This window comes from Melanotaenia boesemani, chromosome 5 (genome assembly GCF_017639745.1).
Source record: "Melanotaenia boesemani isolate fMelBoe1 chromosome 5, fMelBoe1.pri, whole genome shotgun sequence".
In the NCBI taxonomy this organism is placed as follows: domain Eukaryota; kingdom Metazoa; phylum Chordata; class Actinopteri; order Atheriniformes; family Melanotaeniidae; genus Melanotaenia; species Melanotaenia boesemani.
In genome coordinates this window covers 26,661,852-26,683,591 of record NC_055686.1, presented here as the reverse complement: position 1 = coordinate 26,683,591, position 21,740 = coordinate 26,661,852, and the positions used below count along the sequence as shown (strand labels likewise).

The 21,740-nt window shown below is 39.1% G+C and overlaps 2 protein-coding genes across 3 annotated transcripts in view; one reads left to right on the top strand and one right to left on the bottom strand.

The window, feature by feature from the left end:
* Nucleotides 1–21,740, top strand: part of LOC121639986 (Fc receptor-like protein 5) — a 907,115-nt gene that overhangs the window by 764,975 nt on the left and 120,400 nt on the right. The gene's annotated exons all lie outside the window — the stretch shown is intronic.
* The window catches only part of LOC121640009 (Fc receptor-like protein 5), an 88,481-nt gene that overhangs the window by 24,889 nt on the left and 41,852 nt on the right, over nt 1–21,740 (bottom strand). For both annotated transcript variants that reach the window (XM_041985665.1, XM_041985664.1), the window contains exon 6: nt 14,737–14,991. In XM_041985665.1, the coding sequence (XP_041841599.1) occupies nt 14,737–14,991 (255 nt within the window). The remainder of the gene's footprint in view (nt 1–14,736; nt 14,992–21,740) is intronic.

Sequence of the window (21,740 nt, the reverse complement as noted above, 5' to 3'; positions counted from 1 at the left end):
AGTGCTGCTGCAGAGATGGGTCACTAGTGGTTGTTGCTCTGAGTTTTGGGAAGTGGATGAGTTCTCTGTCAGGTATCCACAGAGCAGTTATTTTGTTTGGGATGCTCTGATTACCTTCACCATGTCACTGGGAAGCTTGTCTCTCCCTTGGAGCTGCAAGTTGAGTGTTCAGGTGACATGTGATGTCTGTAAGGAGGGCCAGCTGCACGATCCAATCTGGGTCTTTCAACTCTGGCTGGTGTTTCCCCTTGCTGTCCAAGAAAGTGCAAATTTCAGGAAGGAGGCTTAGAAATCGCTCCAGCACCTTTCCACGGGACAACCATCTTACTTCACTGTGCATCACTAAATCTCTGTACTCTGTGTCATAGTCTTCAATTAACTGCCTGAACTGTCTGTGGTTTAGTGCTCTTGATACAATATAATTGACCACATGCACAACCTTTTGCATCACATTTTGGAATTCATTGTTTCTAAGCTTTGATACCAATGACTCTTGATGGATGATGCAGTGGAAACTGATAAAATTGGGTATATCATCTCTTTTATTCATGAGGCCAACAAGACCCTTTTCTTTTCCTCGCATTCTTGGGGCACCATCAGTACACACACTTGAAAGTTTGGACCAGCTGATGGCTTTTTCCTCAAAAAATATCAAAAATGCATTCAGAATATCCTCTCCTCTTGTTTGGCCAAGAAGTGGTAGTAGGCACAACATTTCCTCTCGAAAAGAGATTTCTTTTGGGAATCCACTGCTATGCTGAAACATAGATCAGCCAACAGTTGGTCACGTATGTCTTTTCCAATGTCTTCCATCCGTCTCATTATTGTTGAATGTCATGGTTCGTCTGATAAGGATCGGACTTCCCAGCTTCCCTGAATGCACCCTCTTTCCCCACACTGATTGTTGATGCGCTTCACCTGTACAGCGCTCTTTAAATACCTGCCTGTGACAGCTTCTCTCTCTCGTCTTGGTTCTTCCCTGCACGTATCCAGCCTTTAATTCTGCCTGCCTGCCGTTTGACCTTGTTGTTCTGGACCTGGATTTTCGTCTCTGCCTGCCCCCTGTCTGGTAACGCTGATTTGTTTGTTGTTGGATTCTTGGATTACTGACCTCAGGACCGTATACTGGATTTGGGTTCTGGATCACGGACTGATCTTCTCTGCCTCGACGGAGATTTTCAGAAGCCCCCGCTTCTGTCATTTGGATTCCCTGACCCCGCCAAGTTATTCCCTCACTAACCTGTTCTCTACTCAGCAGTTATCAACCCACCCCAGCGGACTCCTTGCTGAATCTTCCGGTCCTGCTTTTCCCGTTCTCCCCAACCACCCAACTACACCTGGTACGTGGAGTAATATTATCCCACATCATTGCCACTGACTTTCTGCCTACTTACACCTGTTCTCATACCCCACAGAAGAGCTGACCGTGCGAGACCGGATTGAACACCATTGCACATTCTTATTGTTCAATAAACCACTTTTTACCCAATCTCTGCAGCTCTGATAATTTGAGTCCTATCTCTGAGTCCGTGACAGTTAAATCAGACAACTGTAATTCTTTTATTTGTTTAAGAATCGTGTCCTTGTTGTCAAAGTCTGCAAACAATATCTCTGCTGACGCCAAAAAGCAATCTTTTACTATTTCAGCGTCTGAGAATGTTGTTTTTTTTTTTGCCCGCACTAAAATCCATGTAATCTCAAAAGTTGCCTCTGTCAAACATTCAGCAGTTGAAGTTGTCCTGTGGATAAGATTTTGCTGCCCAGAAAGTGAAGCCGTAAGTTGTGCTATTTTTGTGTTTCTGAGTTGGCTTCCACGTGGATAATTTTCATTGAATTTTGGATGCATGGTTTTGAAATGCTGCTCCAAGTTTCGTCGTTTGAAACAAGCGCAGGTTTGTTTGCATATTAAGCACAGGGGGTTCACGCCATGAAGAACAAATAAGAATTCTTCCGTCCACTTTTCTTGAAATTTCCGATGCTCATTCTGTATAACTCGTACCATTCGTTCTTTCTTTGGAACGCCTGTTAGCCTGCTCGTTCCCTCTTCGGCATCTTCATGTTCACTTGAGTTCATGGCATCCTCACACTCCTTATCTTCAGTATTCCTCCCCCGTGTCTGTTCATCTGTTTTTTTGTCTTTTTTATTAGAAAACGATCCATTTTTAACGTGTAACCTGTATCAAGATGGCTAGCGTTGTTAACCTTGCAGCACGTAGCTTACAGCAGTCAAGTGCACCGCTGTTATAAACAATGACGTCAGCGTGCTGCGTTGCCAGATTTGACAGTTACCCCCTTTTGGAAACATTAGTTGTGGCTGGAGGAAGAATATAATGACTGTTTGTAGTATAATATTGTGTCTCTAATATTGTATATTTATGTGGCACATTTAAAGAAAATGTACTGACTGTGTTATGCCTTTTATAAGCTACCATTCGAGCCACCAATCAAAGCATGACGAACCGCATGTGGCTCCCAAGCCGCGCAATGAGTATGACTGCTCTAAACTGATGAAAGGAGAGACAGTGAGGCGCCGCTCTCTTATTGTCTCGCCCAAACAGGCTGCTATTTTCTAAACAACTGTTCGTATCTAGCAGCTGCCCATCAGTCTCAACCTTTCCCCATATCACGAGTCTGGAAGAAAAGTGGTCAGCCTGACCTCACACAAGAACACAACAGGAGAGTAATAACTTCAATGTTCTATATAAGGAAATTACACATTATGAAATGTAATTGAGGGTAATAAATGAGTAAATGTATCGTATGAATAAAAGAATGATTACACTTGTGATTGTTATGTGAGTAAATATGATCAATTCCCATATGTATTAAAATTACTTCCACAATGCACCAGAGCACCTTATGTAAATTAATTTGATAACTAATGTAATTTAGTGTCAATTACACAGCACCTCTGTAGGCACTGGAAAGAGTAAAGAATATGAAAGTGATGAAGAGGTCAACATATGATGTTTGTCAGCCATGTAAACCTTTGAGAGCCCCTACAAAGACCAAGCATCACCCCCAGCCTACAGCTGTCACTCAAGACAGACCTGCAGGGTTCCTAAAAAGTCGGTTTAAATTGAAAGTAAATATTTTGAGTTCTTGCATTTCCATGTAATTTATATTTACAAGGTTGTGTGTTACTCTTGTGACTTTGTGTAAGTCAAAATATACTTGTTTAATAAATCTATGCTCTTCTGGGCAAAAGAAGTTGATGTTTAAAATATGCACATTTCACTGTATTTTGTGAAGCTGACAAACCCACCTACAGTGCTTCATAAAATGCCTCATTACCCAAGCCTGCTAATCTCTATAAACCTGTCATACCCCACATTATATTCATGTAACTATTGTTACATTCATTCATTTCATTTCAGACTGATTGTCATTCATCTTACAATATACATGTCACACTGTACAGCCCTGTCACATGAATAAAAATGTGTACACAAGTTACTTTTTGAGGACATTGTAATAGTGTTGTTACTTCGTTATGGACACAAGGCTAACTGTATTACAAAGCTTAGATTAGCTGCTGATACCTGCAAGTGTGTTATTGTGATAGAGTGGGACACTCTGAAGTGGATGTGTATGTTGCTGGGTTGATAATTCCCTTTCGACAGAGCTCCGGTCAGAGAGAAGGGCACAGAGAAGACAGCTCCTTGAACTTCTTTATTGTAGTTGGGTAACAGGATGTCTGTGTTTATTTGTGGGTGGATGAGTGCAGAAAACGTGTGTGTTAGGCGTGTGTGTGTGGTCTGTGAAAGAAACAAAGTACAAATAATATTAATGTTGCTATACAATTGTACAAACTTGCATAGCAAATAATAAATACTATACATATTCTGACTGGTAATATTGTAACTTAGCCCCAATATCTCAGCTGAACCATGAATTAACCATAATCCAGTCAAAGGATCAATAACACAAGTTGGTGGGGTTAGACCAATTTAGCGGTCTCTGGCTCCATCTAGTGGGTGCAGCCCGCAATTGCACTGCAGGCTCTCAACACGTGGAGGACGCATGAACCGCGGCAGCAAATTACACTACATCGCTTCGTAGGGAATGGATTGCATACAATGCGGCTAGAAACACAAACTAAATAAACGACAAATTAAGTAGACATTTCGCTGATACAATGCTTACACACATTCTGGACAATATTAGCATAATAATATGTGTTAAACCTTACTTCTTATTCATGTACGCACACGGCGGGTGACCGTGTTGCAGCTTGCGGTGTCAGTCTCAGTAAGGATACACACCGGAAAAGGAAGTAACTCCAGTAACATGCAAGCTTCACAATAAAATAGCTAGAAACATAATAGACTTTCCGACAGTTATATACCTGACTTGCTTCCAATACAGAATTCCATATGAACCCCGAATGATATGTGAACTTATGTTTAGATGATATAAACACAGAGAAACTAATGACGTCTTTACTTCCTGAGTTGGAAGCTATATTATATGGAGATACGTGGACTCTTCACTTTTTAATGTTGCAGTGGCCCCTGAAAGATGGTTTCATCAAGCATGATATCACAGTCAAAATTTATTTAATCCATACAAGTAGCAATGGCATAAGCAAATAACAACATTCTGTTTTCTAATTTTTTCAAAAGCTAATCTTGGTAGACTCTAAAAATGACCTTCAGCTCCTCATGCGACAGCTTTCACTCCACTTCTCCAACGGTGCCTTTAACAACATCAGATGTTAACTTTAATAACATAAGCCACCACCTCCACACATCGCTATGCAAAGAAATGCAACATATTTATGAGCAACTGTCCCCCTGGAGTGCTGAAATGATGCCTGGAGTAAACACTTTCATGTGCTGAGGTCTGAAAAGAAGAATGAAGCAAAGTGTGAGCACCTTGACAGAAAGTGTTGCTACTAGACTTGTTGATAAAGTTGCTGATATTGTTATAGGAGACATGCAGGTTGCAGTAAATTATTTCTTTGTGTATGTTGTAAATTCTTAAATTGTTGGTGACATTATATAAAAATGGTATGACTTCTTAAATTCATTTTCTGTTTTGAAATGGCAAACCTAAGCAAACCTATAAGAACCTCACGTTATATTTAAAGCAAACTGAGTTAGAATATACTGTATGTTGTTAAATAAGTGACGTAATCTTACCAGTGCAGTGTGTTGATTTGCATCCATGTAAACGAAAGGAAAAGAGGGACAGCATGGCTCCTCTGCTATTTTCATCATCTTCTCAATATTTAAAGAAATGCAAAAGATGTAACTTTCAGCAATTACAGGCTGACATAACCTCAGCAGTGGCATGCTAGTACATTTGAACAAATAATATTTTCAGCAAAAAACACTCGTAATGCATCTCACCCTTTTCTGCAGTTAAGATGATGTAAAGTAAAAGTAAAAGTATTGTTAACAACTCAATTTTGAGAATTAATATTGGCAATAAATAGAAAATCTGCACAGTAAGAAATCTGGAAAATCAACTTACCTAAACTATAAAGCTCAGCGGAAAGTTTAAAGCTACATTTTTTATTAATATGGTAAGAATATGCTGCAGAGTGAGCGCAGTATCTGATGAGTCAACTTATAGGAGTTTTATAGAACTTTGTTATAATTTTATACAGGTTTGAGTTTGTTAATACTGTGTTATTATACACAGTGTGTGTATAGTCTGTGTGTGTGTGTGTGTTCTTTTTTTATATATCACCTTCTACTTCTGCTTACTGCACCTGTACTGTTGCAAGAAAGAAATTTCCTCACTGAGGGACTAATTTTTTTTCTTGATGTAACTTCTGAATAAATCGTCTCATCAGCTGCAGGAGCTGATTTTCCTGTAAATAATGAGATTATTAGTTAGTTTGTTTAGTTAGTTTGCAAGTAGCATCCTAATTTTACACTAATTTCTCTGGTAAAATCTTAAATGTATGTTGAAAACAGAAGAGAAAACAAGTTCTTCATTATAAAAATGAGTTGGATGTTGCAGTGATTGTTCAGTAATATGAATATCTGTTTTGGACAAAGGCTGAACAACAGGTACAGGTTACAACAGGTGCAGCAGCAGGTGGGCGGAGACTTTACTTGCTTTTGTTTTTCCTGTGCACCTGTGCATACAGCATACAGACATCTAAAACAAAAGCCACATGTCACATTTAAGTTTTTAACTCATCATATAATCTCATCGAGGGTGTTCTTCACACACAATAAAACCTGATGAAACTTGACTAGTTGAACCTTTTTAAATGGTAATGCTTCAGTCTGAGTTTTAAAATAAACATATGGCATCTAAACCATTTACACTGAGAGCATCTGAAGTACAACAAAACTAAAAATGTCTGATCTTTGGTGAGAAGAGTTAAACTGCAGGAAAAAGAAAACAAAGCAACATTCTGAACACGTGAAACTTCGCATGTTGAACTTAATTAGAACAAATGATTAAAAAGTCAGAGGAGGGAGTGTGATATGTGTCATGTGACTGTCATAGAACAAATACAGTAAAATATATTATTAGAAATAATTCAATTCAATTCAAATTCAATTCAAATCCTTTATTGTCCCCAGAGGGAATTTGATTTTGCAGCCAGAACACACACACACAGGACAGACATCACATCAAAACATCAAAAAACAAAATCAGAACCAATGACATATGTCAACAAAGAGATTCACACACTTCAAAACAATGAATGAGCTTAAAATAAGTTAAATACAATCACAGCTAAAAACAAATAGAAGAACTCTGTCACTTTAGGCCATTACTGTTAAGTAGATGAACAGCAGGAGGGACAAATGACACTTTAGGTCTCTTTGTCCTCCCAAAAGAGGTCCGAAGGTAATAAAATAAACTCATTCTGGAGAGGGTGGTTCGGGCAGTTTAATATAGAACGAGCTTTCCTCACCATGTTTTTGTTAAAAATGGCCAAAAGGCCCTCCTGCTGGGATCCAGAAACTTTGCCAGCAGCTTTCACTAAACGACCCAAACGGTTTTTATTTGCCAAACTAAGGCTCCCGAACCAAGCAATGATAGAAAAAGATAAAACCCATTCAATTACACTTTTATAAAAAAGACAACATTTTAGTGCAAACATTAAAAGACCTCATCTTTCTTATAAAGAATAACCTCTTATAAAACATTTTTGAGGTGATGTCAATGTGAGACTCAAAACATAATTTATTGTCAAGAACCCAAATATTTATAACTGTCTACCTCCTCGATGGCAGCTGCTTTAATAAAAGTAGACGGGGGGTTTGACGGAGACTTTCTAAAATCAGTAACCATATCTTTGGTTTTGGACACATTTATATGGAGGAAGGAGTTTTCACACCAGTTCACAAAATCATCCACAACCTGCCCGTGTGCTGTCTCACCACCATCAAGAAGGCCAACGACGGCGTGTCCTCAGCTAATTTTACTATATAATTTTAGAAATTAATAAATAAAATAAAGTTATTAAAGCTGCAACACTTTAAAATCCTCAGTGATCTGAACTCATCATGTATCTTAATATTTTAAATAAAAGAACAAATTATTAATTTTTGTTTTTTTTTATTATATTTTGCGATTACGAAACACAACAACACACACGTAAAAAGTTAATAAAAACAATTTACATTTTTCTACTAAACAAAGTTTGAATTTATCGTAAAAAATAATCATGAAAAAATATATTAAAACATTTAAACTCCATCCAGGTTAAAAAAAATGTATGGAATCGTATAATTTCATGTAATTTGTCAAAAAATATATTTAAAAAAGTTAAAGCTACAATGCAGATATAACAAAGCATATTTTACTTTTATCTTTTGCTCCATTTACACATTAAAATGTAACTAAGTGCCTAAATGATAAACAATGAGCAGCTTGAGCTTTGAGCTTAAATAAAGAGGATAAATAAAATGTTGCATCATAAAAACAGAAGCTACTGAACATGTCTGATATTTGGATAACAGAATTACAAACAGCAGTTTCATACAATGATTCTCTTTGCTGCTTCGCTTCTCTTCACAGACTAAGAACCACAGAAGAAGAACAAATGAGGTTATCTAAGACGTCTGCATGTTACTGAGTTTTCTTCAGTCTTGTGTTTTCCTGAATAAAGCAGCACAGCATGCAGCCTACATGGCAGCATTGTTATCCAGAGCTGCTCCTAATCCGACCTCAGAATAAACTGCTGCATCACCTGCTGCAGGACTCCACTTTCCTGTGAACGGGGATTATCTGAGTCACATATTTGCCTGTAAAATCATCTTTAGGACTTAAAATGGACTTAATATAATTTCCTTATATAAAAGGAATAAAAATCTATAAAATGTTTTATTGTCCTTCACCAGTTACCTGCAGACTGTTAGTTAATACATGCAACATGTCAAATAAGGAGGATTTTTAAGAGGAACAATTTTAAGTTTATTTGATGAATTACATGCTGTGAATGACCCAAAATAAACTTCTGGGAAAATAAGAAATGCAGGTAAATGCATAGAGTTTACGTACTTTTGTTTTTTCTCTTGCCTTTTCTTTTATTCTCATGGTTGATTTCAGCGTACACTGGAGTGGACTCTAAAACCAGATACATGTTAGCAGACATGCAGCAATAATGCTAAACCTTCATTATTATTATTATTGTTTAATGCAAATGACTGACAGTATTTACAGAGAAACTGTGTAGATGATGAAGCGCAAAACAACAGTAGCAGAAAAAGAAAACAGAAAAACTTAGAACAAGAACAACAAAAGGAAAAAATCTCTAATGTTGACGTTACATGGAGCAGCGTTACTGTGTTATAGGTGTGTGTACACATGTGTAATAAGAAAGTAGAAGAAATAATATTGATTGACTGACTGTACCTGCAGTTCCTGTCTTCACTTCAGAGTAAACACAACTCTCCTCTGGTTCATGATGCCTCCCTGTTAACACACTCACATTCATCCACTAAAACACACGAAGCTCAAAACCTTCAGAGCTGTTTTTCCTCCTTTAAACAGTGTGTGTGTTGGTGTAACTCACTCTTTTTCCCAAAATGTTTCAGTTCAATAAGAGAGTATGTGACATCTCTGGATTCATCTGCATCTGAAACATTTCATAATTCCACATCAGTCACTTGTTACAAGTTTTCTGAAATCACATCATTTTTACATTTTATTTCCTTTCAGTGGGTTTGATCGACTCATAGAGACAAACATCATCTACTGGAAATAAAAGAGAAAAAAGAGAAGATAATGGTTATTCCATGATTGGAACAAACATGGAATATTCTATGAAAATATTGTTTTCTGGAACTTTTTCATTTTTATTTATTTGTTTATTCTTATTCTAATCAGATCATCGATTTTAAAGGTTAATAAAAAGTTAGTAAAATAAAAAGTGTAAGTCCTGACCGTGGAGAGGAGAGCTGTACTGGTTAGTTTCATTCTGGTTGACTCCAGGATGTGAACTGGAGCTCTGACTGCTGCTCTGTGACTGGATCCACCTAAAACATCATAAATACACAATGTTTAACACAGAAAAGTTAAATAATGAGGATTTATGTTGGAGATGGGGTTAAATGAAAGAATGATGTACAGACCTGATGCAGCATAAATCTGTGAAAAAGACATTAGTTGTTAAAGGACTTTGTAGGTCATTTTGTTCTACTGCTGGTTTGTTGTATAACATCAGAATAACTCTGAATATTTGGTTTATTAAAGAATAAAAAAGGTCTCACCCTTGGACCGTTTGCAGAGACACAACAAGAGCAGGAAAATCAATAATATGATTCCAATAACTGATCCAACCATCAACAGCACAGGAAATGAAGAGCTTTCAGGTCTGGACACAGCTGGAAACACAACAGAAAGTAATAATGTTATTTATATGAAGGGTTTAGAACATAATTCTCTCAGTGTTTCCAGAAAAATAAATGTGATTTAAAGCTTGAACACATTGAAAAAAAATCCAGATCTACAGTAAAAACTCATCAACAAACTTTTTGTTTCTCCTGCTTTGAGCAGAAAAATGATTTACAAAGTAAAATGTATGATAATTTAATCCTGCTCACCTGTAACTGACATCCAGCTCTGTTGTGACGTCTTTCCTGCATGTTGACACTTGTAGAAACCTTCGTCTGACTGTGACACTGCAGAGATGTTCAGCTCCTCTCTGCCATCATGTTGGAGAAGTTTGTCATTGTGATAGAAAGAAACACTGGAAAGTGTGTTTTGTTTTCTCAGTCTGCAGCTCAGACTGACAGAAGCTCCCTCAGTCACAGGATGGACGGGGCTCACCAGGATGACGCCATCATCATCATCTGTAAATGGAAACATCATTCCTGTCAATATATTGTTGATAAAACTTGATAAAAATCTAAAATCTACTTTGAGCTCAGTTTTCTGTAAACAGATCAGCTCTGTTCCACTACAAATGATCCCAATGAACAAGTTTTACATAGTTCCAGATATGACTTCTTTTTGTGGCATTTAGTCATTCTTTAACTAAAACACGTGATAATGACCATCTTAAGAAACATTTTGATGTCACAAATATTTAAAAATTCATCAGGAAGAAGAAATATTTATTGTTCTATAGTTTTGTGAAGAGATGAAGGGAATGAAGTAAAACCTACAGTCAAGAGTTTGATGCTGCTTTGTGGTGATGGAAGAGAGAGTAGTTTATTTAAAGAATGGATTTATATTTAATCTGCTGAACACAGAAGGAATTAATCTAGCAATAATAAACACAAAATCATAGGATGTAATCACGAGACAAACACTGAAAATCCATTTCTATATGGAAATGACATTAATGATAAGTGATACTTAAAAATGAAAACAAAGCATCATAACATACTCTGTACAGTGATGTTGACTGTGTTGCTGAACTCTCCTGATCCAGACTCACACCAGTAAACTCCACTGTGGTTCATGTTCATGTTACATGAGGATCCAGTCATTCTCCCCCAGGAGGAGCAGCGTGACAGATGATGTGTTTCTGTAAAACTCATCACTCTCCACTCAGCAGAGTTTCCTCCACAGTTCAGTGAAACAGAGTCAGATGTGAAGTGTTGAACTCTGTCAGGATTCACTGTGAGAGACGCTGCTGGATGAACATCTGAAAAACAAACATAATGAAAGGTCAAACTTTGTAAAAAAATACTCTGCAATATGTTTAAAAACACTAAAAATAATTTTTAATTTTGATAAATACTTCAGAGTGAAAGTATTAAATGCTGTTAGTGGATAAGATGTTTGGAATAAGCATGAACGGATGATTGTAAAACCTTAAAAGTGCAGAACCACAGATACCAGTAGGCAAGGTCAGGGTTAATGGAGACAGAAAGCAATAAACAGACATTCAAACTGACCTTCAGACCAGACAAATGTGGGTTTACTGTGATCAGTGGAATAAACACGGTCCACTCTTTCAGCTCTACACACATATCCTGCTGTGTGTGTTTGTCCATGAATGATGTAGAAATCATGTTCAGTCCCAGCAGTGCTACCAGGCAGCAGATCATAACTGTAGCTGTTGTTTAACAGATCAGGAACAGCTTTATACCAGTAGAACCTCCATCCTGCAGACGGAGGTTTAATCTCACATCTCAGAGTTACTGAGGATCCAGGACTCAGCCATGATGGAGACACAGAGAGGACAGGCCGGGGTTTATCTGCTGGAGAGACATTTTATCTGAATGAAAACATGTTGGACCTTGTTGACTCTTAACTCTGAATAACATTTCTCTACAAATGTTATCAATTTGTATATTTAAAATTTCTATATGCATTTAAAACATCTACAATTGTTCAGATAAACTGTTCAGTTAAAATGCAAATAAAGGAGCTCATCTCAGTGTCCAAATAAAGACAAACAAAAGTTTTTATATTTGAGTCGTTTTTTCTGCTCATACAACAAATAAAAATATGTTTAAATCTGTAAGAATTTAATCAAATGTCAAAAAGTTTGTTCTCCTTCATTTGAATATTAAGAGGATTAAAATTATAACAGTAATAGAATAATAGAATAAATTTCATTGTTCTCATGAGATCCAGCCTTGTCCTAAAGAAACACTGTTAGGTATCAGGTAAGATATACGGGGAGCTGATTTAACAAAATTTAATAATTAGGGCTGTCAAAAATAATGTGTTAAAGGCGTTAATTAATTTATGTAATTAACTGTATAAAAATTGTTATGCTATTAACACATGCATGACATGACAAGCCCCATACATCCATCATTTCTCTGTTATGATGGTGGGACGTGGAAACGAAGGATGGAAGAGATCAGCCGGGTCGCTGTATGGATGGACTTGAGAATAAACACAGGCCTCCCTAATTCATATACTACACACATATGCTTGCATGCACACCCACACACACGCACACACACACGCACACACACACACACACACACATACACACACACACACACACACACACAGGCTGAGTATTAATCAAAGCTTAATATTCTATAAAGACCAACATTTACAGACAACTATCAGCCACCAGTCCATAGCTTTTCTCTCTCCTGCTCTCATTAAAAGACTGAATACAAAGTTCACAGCAGGACTCTATTATTCATATGATGATATGATTTTATGTTAATCTGGAACTACATGATTGTGTCATTTTGTTGGTAAATAATTAAAATGCCAGTTTACCATAAATATAATACGTTAAAATCAATATTTGCTGCAACAGTAAAAACAAGAAGTGGTCAACAGCAGCTTCACCTGATGTGATTCTACTAACAGAAAATGAAAAAGTTGACTCAACTTACACAGATAGGAGACTGTCAGTCTTTAAAAGGTGTTCCCAAACTTTATCATGCAACAGCCCACATGTAGAGGTATGTTTGGTCCAGAAGGACCCACCTCAAAAAAGGAAAGTGTCTTTTAGTCTACTAGTCCGGGCTCTGTGTGACCTGTGGAGCCGTCCCGAGGGTAAGAACTCAAACAGGTGGTAACCAGGGTTTATTGTTTATTGTTTTATGTGGATCTCCATTAGCTGCAGCAGCTTCTTGTTGCTGTAATTAACCATCTGCTTAAAAGTCTGTAAATTAAATAAAAATTAGGGCTGTCAAAATTAACACGTTAACAGTGGTAACTAATTTATTTAATTAATTTTGTTAATATTTTAATGCAATTAACGAATGTGTGACAAGCCCCATACATCCATCATCTCTCTTTTTTTATTTTTAACTTTTTTTAACCTGTGCTGTCCAGCATCCTAGAAAATAGAATAATTGTCTGGTGGCCCCAGTGGGCCAAGATCAGCAGCCGCCGGCCCCACCAGGTACCGTGCCATCCAGGGCGACCCGAGCGAAGGACCCAGGGTCCCAGTAGCCCAGAGGCAGCAGCACTCCCCCTCCACCCCCCAAAGGTAGAGGGCCCGCACCATGCCTAAGAGAACCAGCCCCCCCCCAAACAACCACCCCGCATGGGCCAGCACCCACCCCAATGCGCTGTACCCATAAGCCCTCACTGTCACACCTCCCACCATGCCCAGTGGGGCACGTCCCAGGCGGACCACAGGACAGCGAAGTATTGTTGTTGGAAGGACCTTCTTTAAAACAGCAGTTTGCTGGTGGTAGACATGGTTTATACTTCAGTTAAGTAGGTGCGGGTCTAGAAAGGTTTTGATGGGGGGCCAGGCAGGAACACTGACCTTTCTTGTACACACAGGACACAAACTCCAGATTATATAAATAAATATATAAATTATATAAATAAGAGGAAAACAATCATAATTTTGTTGGAAGTGTTTCCTTCTTGTTTGGATGAATCAGATGAAAACAGAGTTAAAATGGATGAAAGACGTCCAACTTACCTGATACAGTTACTGAGACGACATCACTCCACTGTGTTAAATAAAACTCGTCTCTTCTTCCCCGGCAGCTGTAGTCTCCACTGTCAGTAACTCTGCTGATCCTGTGTTCTCTGGATGATGGAGGTCTATTTAACCTGGTTGGTCTCCATTCATACGTCCACTGAGTTCCTCCACCTTCCTGGATCTCACATCTGGCAGTGATTGTCTCACCTCTGTATATCTGAGTCCAGCTGGGCTGCAGGACCACTGTGGGCTTCATGGAAACTGTTCATACAAACATGCAGTTAGAAAACTTACACACACAGAAAATCTACAGAAATATGACATGATCTTTAATTTTTCATATCAACTCTGTTTCGCATATTTATTTTCTACATCTGTGGTTTTCAGACTTAATCAAATATTTATTTATTTACTTGAAACTTTTAAAATAATTAACACACATACTAAAAAATAAATCAATGGATTAAAAAAGTAATTTAGTTTCCACTAATGGTACATTTAAACTGAAAGATTGACAGATAAAAGATTTTACTGAAGATATAAAATGGAGAGAAATCAAAGGATAAGAATAAAACATTTTAGACAAACAGAAAAAATTCTGTCTCCTCTCTTGAACCCGAAGACAAAAAATGTTTATAAATATTTAATAGCTTTAGTATATGCACCTTTAAATCTTAATGAAACAAAAAGCAGTTTATCAATCTGGACTTGGTGTAACTTTCTTTCCTTTCTGAATTCATTTCCATCATTTATCTACTGATTGTGGATGTAACTTCATTTACCTCAGTTTAAAATAAAAATGTTCTCTTTATGTAGATAAGAATGAGGTTAGGGCTTAAATTACTTCTACATTAGTTTTACACTTTTAGAAATAAAGTTTTCACAATGAATCTTCTGTCCTCAGAAAATCCATGTTGTTGTATTTAAAAAGAAATTTCTAAACTCACCAGTTTGCTGAATAAAGACTGTGTTACTGAAAGATGTGATAAAGTTTGTGTCTCTTCTAAATCCTCTGCAGGTGTAGTTGCCTCCATCTGAGATCTTGAAAACTCCTCCTGGTTTATCAGAATGTTTGATGTGATTATTTCTGTACAGATTATAAGTGAATCCTGCAGGAATCTTCAGAGAACAGGTCAGAGTCACACTGCCCCCTGCTGGTATGATTGAACTGTCTGCTGTCAGAGTGGCTTTGGCTTCATCTTCTGTACGTTAATAAAAACAAGGAAATGATCATCACTGTGATGATGTAAGTTATCTATTAAAACATCATCAGATCAGAAATAAACTGAACACCAATGAAAACTTTGTAGTTACACGTTAGACACTCTGATCCAACCAGAATCATTAAAACACCAAATGAGAGGAAAGTTTTTTGGAGGAATTTTGTCCTTAATTTCAGAAAAATCCACAAACTTATAAAATACATGTTATGAAGCTCTGATGCTGTTTATGAGGCTCTTTGTTTCATCTGTAACAAACCTGGATGTGAAGCATTTCTAGTTCTGAATGTGTAATTTCTAACTTTGGCAGATCTTGTAGGAGACACTTAAACAACTTTTCAGCAGATAGAACAACAAGTCGCTGTTATTACTGATATTATTAACAGTCTATAATGCAAATACATAATAATAAACAATAAAATAAATAAATAAATTATAATAATAAATACCAGATAACTAACAAACTCTGGGGGAAAATCTCATGGTTCAGGGTCAGAGTAGCATCTCATTCCTTTATAAAATCCACCCCATCAATGTACAGAAAAGAGAAATGTTTCATTTTACATCCTTGTGTCTGAGAATGTGATCATGTCTACCTTCAGTAAATAGACAGTATCTACATGTAATCCTGAAGATTTCAACTGAATAAACACAAAAAGAAACACAAGTTGTTCTGGAGGCTCATGGTGTCCCAACATCCTAATAACATAATACTGGTTTAACTTTCTATTTACTTATATATGAATAGAATATGAATATGAAAAGAAACTAATGAGATTATAAATATGAGCTCAGTTTAAATAAAAACAGAAAAATAATTTCTCACCTTCAGCATTTGCATCAATGGACGTACGGAGCACTGCAATAAAGATGAAAACCTCAATAGATTTACTAAACTGATGATAAACTGAGACATTTTAGAAAAGAAAAAGCACAGATCAACAAGAGAAAAAAGAGGAGCGCATTAAAACCAAAAACATTTCTACAACTTAAACAATACACATGCTGTTTACACACTTCTTCAGTCTAACCTGGACCAAGACACCTGCTGCTTAAACAATCTGATTAGCAAGAAACACACAGCTCTGTTCTTCTCAGGCTCTCAGAGAAACACATTAAACCAATGATACACAGTCATTCTCGCTATATAGAAATATTTTCTATCATCTGCAGACAGAAAGTCAGTGATGTACTTACAGAATAACCCCAGCACACAGAGAAAAGAGTGATCCATCATCACATCCAGTCCTGCTGCACAGCCAGTCAGAAAGTCTTCTAATGTGCATCAACAGTAAAGATGAAGGAGACGTTACATCTGACATGTATGTGAGACTAATGTCTTTCTAACTTCTCTTCTTAAATTAAAACCCCCTCCGTTTCCTTCCCTTTCACACTGAGCTCAGACAGCGTTGGTAGTTTTGACCGCAGCAGTTGGTTGTCATGGTTACATTTCGTGTCCACTGTAGAAACATTTTAGCTGTTTTCATGTACAGAGGTCTGTGTAAGGTCTTAATTAATATAATCTCTAAAGAATTATTTCAATGTCTATTGATAAGGGACGTGTTGTGTGGATGTGTAGTTATTTATGAAGTTGTGCTGTTTGGGTTCAGGGACTGGACACTGATGTGGTAAAGGAGTACCAGTGACTGGGTGTTCACCTCAACAATAAACTGGACTGACCCACCACAGATGCTCTATATAAGAAAGACCAAACTCACCTCCACTAGCTGAGAAGATCGAGGTCTTTTGGAGTTAGGAAGTCACTGCTGAAAACATACAACACTGTGCTAGCATCAGCATGTATTACTGTGTGGTCTGCTGGGGTGGTGAATGTACAGAACAGGGCAGGAAAGAACTGAACAGAAGCTGATCAGAGGATCCAGGTCAGTCCTGGACTTTACTCTGAGCCCCACAGAGTAGGAAGTAGCACCACAGCAGCTCATTCATCCTCACAGAAAACAGTTAAAGTAGTTCAGTCTAACCACAGTTGTTATAAATACCTTGTGCTTTTGTCTGCTACCCACTGTGGTTTTTTTCCATCTCAGAGCTCTGTTTGTTATTTCCCTCTGCAACACCCACACATCATTCCTCTAGTGCATCTATAGATCAGATCTCTATATAGATAAAAACTCTCATATGGATGTATATAGTGTCGAACCGGCCTGGACTATATTTGAAATCTCTTTCTCTATATTTTTCATGTTTAGTTCATTTCAGTGTTTCATTGTATTGATGCTACAGTCTGCAGATGTTCTCACATTGTGGTGGGATTGTGGTTTAGACCCCAAACCGTTGACTGAATGTGTCACTGAGCTGAAGCTAAACATTTTGTTTCACAAAGACAGCATTTACAGCCACAAATTTAAAAACTCTGACAGGTGAGGTGGAAAACATTGATTGTCGCTTCATGATACAAACTCCTGCTGGGAAACATCAGATTGCTGCAGATTAAAGCAGAAAATGTTTTGTGAAATTGTAAAGATTCTTATTTGAGATGCCTTTGTTTTTCAGCCATGTTATTATGATAACCTTAAAAGTGTTATCTTCTCAGGAGAAACTAGATAAAATTCTGAATTAAATAATAAAATAATAAAATAAAAATAAAAGCCTGAGAACAAACTGACAGGCAAACTTTCCAGTTCTTCACCACATACAAGGAGGTGTGAGTACAAGAATAACCTCATGTATCACATTCAGCTCAGAGCAGCACGTTTGGTTTGAAACTTCTACTTCCCCATTTTAATCCTGCAGCACAGAAAGAAACATGAGCTCACTGTGAAAACATGGTGCAGATAATCCAGTATATTTGTGTGTTAGTGTGTGTCTGTGTGTTGGGGGGGGGGGTTACATATTTAAAGAAATAACAAAATAAATATATATGGGTGGGCCTGGGGGTGGTGTGTTATGGATCTGGGCTCTCCCGCTATTCTCCTTCCGCTCCTCTCCTTCCATCCTTGGTTGTCTGGTGGGTGGGTGTCTCCTGAGGTCGGTGGCGGCTTGTTGGCTGCAGTCGTTGCTGTGTGGCCTGGTCATGGGAGGCGGCTGCCTCTGGACTGTCTTGCCCTAGGGGGCTTCCTGGGAAACAGGGGTGCCTCGTGCTGCTAGCAGCTCACCATCTGGAGGGAGGTTCTCTTCCCTTCAGACTTTCATCTCCAGACCCCTCTTCTTCCCCGCTCTCTCTCTCTTTCTCACACACACACACACACAAAGGGATTTATGAGGAGTGCACGTCATGCGGGTCATCACTGTCCACCGGTCCACCTGGGGTGTCCCCCATGGCATGGTGGGTGGGTTATGAGTGACGTGACTGTGTGATAGTGAGTGCTGGTGGGTGCAGCACAGGGGAGGGTGTGAGTGTGGGGTTATATGGGGTGGAGATTGGAGTAGGTCGGAGAGTGGGGGAGGGGGGTCGATGGTGCCCTGGTTCCTGGGGTGTGTGGCTGGAACGTCGGGGTGTGTGCTGGCCTACGCCTGGTGGTATTCTGGGGGGGGTCGTTGGGGGATGGGGGGGCCGCCTCTGGGCTCCTGGGGCCCTGGGCCGTTTGCTCGGGCCTCCCTGGATGGCCGGACCCTGGTGGGACCGGCGGCTGCTGATCTTGGACCACTGGGGCTTGTGCTCCAAGACCGCGGGGGGCTCTTGCTGGAGCTCTTCTCTGCTGCCCTTCGAGTGGGGCTGGAGTCATGTTTAGGGTGGGGTAGCTTGGGTTGTGCTCCAGGGCTGCCGCTGAGGGCCCAGGTCTCTGGGCTGCCCTGGTCTGCCTCTGACCTCCGTAGAGGCGTGGTCGTATTTGTATGATCTCACTCATCACTCCCCATTACTTATCACTCCTTTTTCCTCATCCTCTGCATGCTGACACAGTCACTGAGTTGTCCAGTGGGTTTATACACTGCTTTTATGTGAGATCTTGAATTTCTGTGGTCTTTGATTTTCTTCCGCAGTGAATTTTGTTTTTTGCCCTTGTCATCCCCCTAATGAAGAGATTAAACACCCACTCCACTCACTTGTAACCTTAAGTCCTTGCTCTGTCTGAACACCCAGTGAGCTGACTTTGCGACACACATTGCATCCAAGCTTTTTGTCTCTGGCAATAAGCCAATTATTCTGTGAGCAAAAATACTGCACTTGATCCTTTGACCAACAGTCTGGCCACTTCTCATCTTGTCTTATGTTATTGTTTATGTCTCATTCGGTAGCGGTGTCTACAGGAACAGATGTTTGTGTAGCAGCAGCCTCACCGTTGAATGCTAGCTTGCAGCATCCGACCTTCATTGTCTGGTGTTGTAAATGATTATTCAGAAGTAGGGGAGACCGGGGATGGTTGTAACACTTTTTGCCGCAACACCTGTAACTCATTGAATTTTTGAGCTACAGTTCTCAAACTTTTATATGAAATACCCACATTTCTTCACTAAAAAAATGCACCAATTCAAAAATCTGCAAGAATATCACAGACATCGTATGTTAATGTCAAACACTTGGTTGTCCTTTGTTACAACCTACCCCACTACCGGGTAGGGTTGTAACACATACTGGGGAGGGTTGTAACAACTGGACAAAAGAAGCCTAAACAGATGCCACACAGTATAATATGCTTCAAAAATGGATTTATTGAAAAGAAAAAAAAGATCCCAAACAAAATCTTTCTCTTTAACTGACTACAGCTCAAACGTTCAATGTTTAACTCAGAAGTGTGTGAATTTGTGTGTGAATAAGCCTACTTGAACAAACTTTCATAACAGTACTATGACTGTCACAGAGCGGAAAGCCCTGATATACCAGCTGTAGGTCCGAGAGGGAGTACTCTATAGGAAAGAACATGCAACAGATATCCCACCAATGAATGTTTTATAGTTCTTTATAAAAACAAGGTAAAAGAGGAATAAAAAAAATGTAGAAGCCAGGCCTCAGTCAAGTCCAAGTAATGGGGTGGCCCTCTACTCGCAGCTCCTATAGGTGACCGGGTCCCTCTGAATCCTGTGTAGGGGACAGGCCGTGACTCAGAAGGCCGGCGACAGGAATTACTCTGCAGGTTTTGCTGTCTGGTCAAAGTAGGGCTACCGCTGTGACGCAACAATCCACAAGCCCAACAAAGAAGGAAAACATCTACCCATGCAAAGCGGAGCCCACACAACCAAAAGAAACACTTAGCTCAGAGGAGGGAGGTTGCCGCACATTCCTCCCTCCACAATTCCCACGGCGCGTCCTGTCGCACAGGCAATTCTCCGGCGTCTGTGCCCACGGCCGTCCCGTCACTCGGTCAGTCCTCACTATCCACGCTCTTGACCCAGCTGGACGTCTCCAATGCGTCCTTGACCTGGTACACGATTCCCCCTGGACCGTCGGACCCGCTGCTTCACACACACTACTCGCGTCTGAAGCCCTGCCACAGTCTTTTCCCTCTGCTCATCACACACACCTGTGACTAATTATCTCTAATGGCAGGGCTGCAGACACACACACACTCACACAAGCAATCTTGTCACCCCTGTGACAACTGCTTAATCATAACTCTGCACTTGTGTAAAAAGATTCAGGTGTGATATTGAGCTTACATACTTTTTCATATAAAAAACAAAGAAAAAAAAAACAGGGCTAGTTTGTACATATTTTGTTTGACTATGTTCTTAATCTGAATCACAATACTGACAAATGAAAATTGGTAACCCTGGAGTGCAAGCTTGGTGGCCCCATAGACTACATTGGGTACATTTTACCTACACTTCCTTTGGCCTTGAGCTGCAAGATTGCTCCATGTAGATAATACAAATATTCCCATCATCCAAGGTCTCAGAATCTTCAGCATTGCCTTTCAGTGCTTTTCATGTGTGTTTATTTATTTATTTATTTATTGGTGGGGGTGGAGTTACTGCTGCTTCTTCTTCTGCTTTTCTTTATTCTATTCTAGCTTACTCTGGGAAGATGACTGGATTGCTGCAGTGATTTGCAGTATCTACTCAGTGTTACATGATAGATTCCTGTAAATGATCTCAATGACTCTCCCTTCTTTGGGACCTCATCAGATGCTTTTTTTTTTTAAAAAATAAAAGAAAGCTGGCACACATCAGGCTAACATTACAGCCATGATAATTTTTCTTCCGCCTTTCCTCTCATCCAAAGCACATCCACTTGAATATAAATACAGAAGCGAGTGAACAACAGGAAGGGTGGCGTGACGTCATACAGCAAGCGTTATGAGTTAAAACAATAGATTTCTTTTTAGACGACTTTTTTTCTTTTAAATCAGCAAATACAAGCTGTAAACTGTGTTGAGGTCAGAGGAGGGTATACAGACTGCTGAGGAAAGCCTATAAAAGTCCCAGTATGCACTGCACGCTGTAAAAAAAGTCTTGGTATGCCAGGGCCGGACTGGGAAACTTTTTCAGGCCAAGAGTCATTCATGCATCAGGCCACCCTGGTCTTGACCACACACGCATGTTCACACACCCACACCTAAATGCATGGGCACAAACAAAACACATGCATGTGCGCGCGCACACACACACACACACACACGTTTTTGGTTGATTCAAAACGAATAAAATAATAATGTAGACAAGACAATCTCTTTATTTCTTTTTTAGATTGAAACAACAACTTAACAAATTATAATAACAAAAATAAACTGCTGTAAATATATGACTTTGTCCCCTGCTCTGACCCACTTATAGGTCTGGACCCCAAAGTTTGTAAATGCTTCCTTAGAAGGTCAGCATGCGGCGCATCAAAGCAC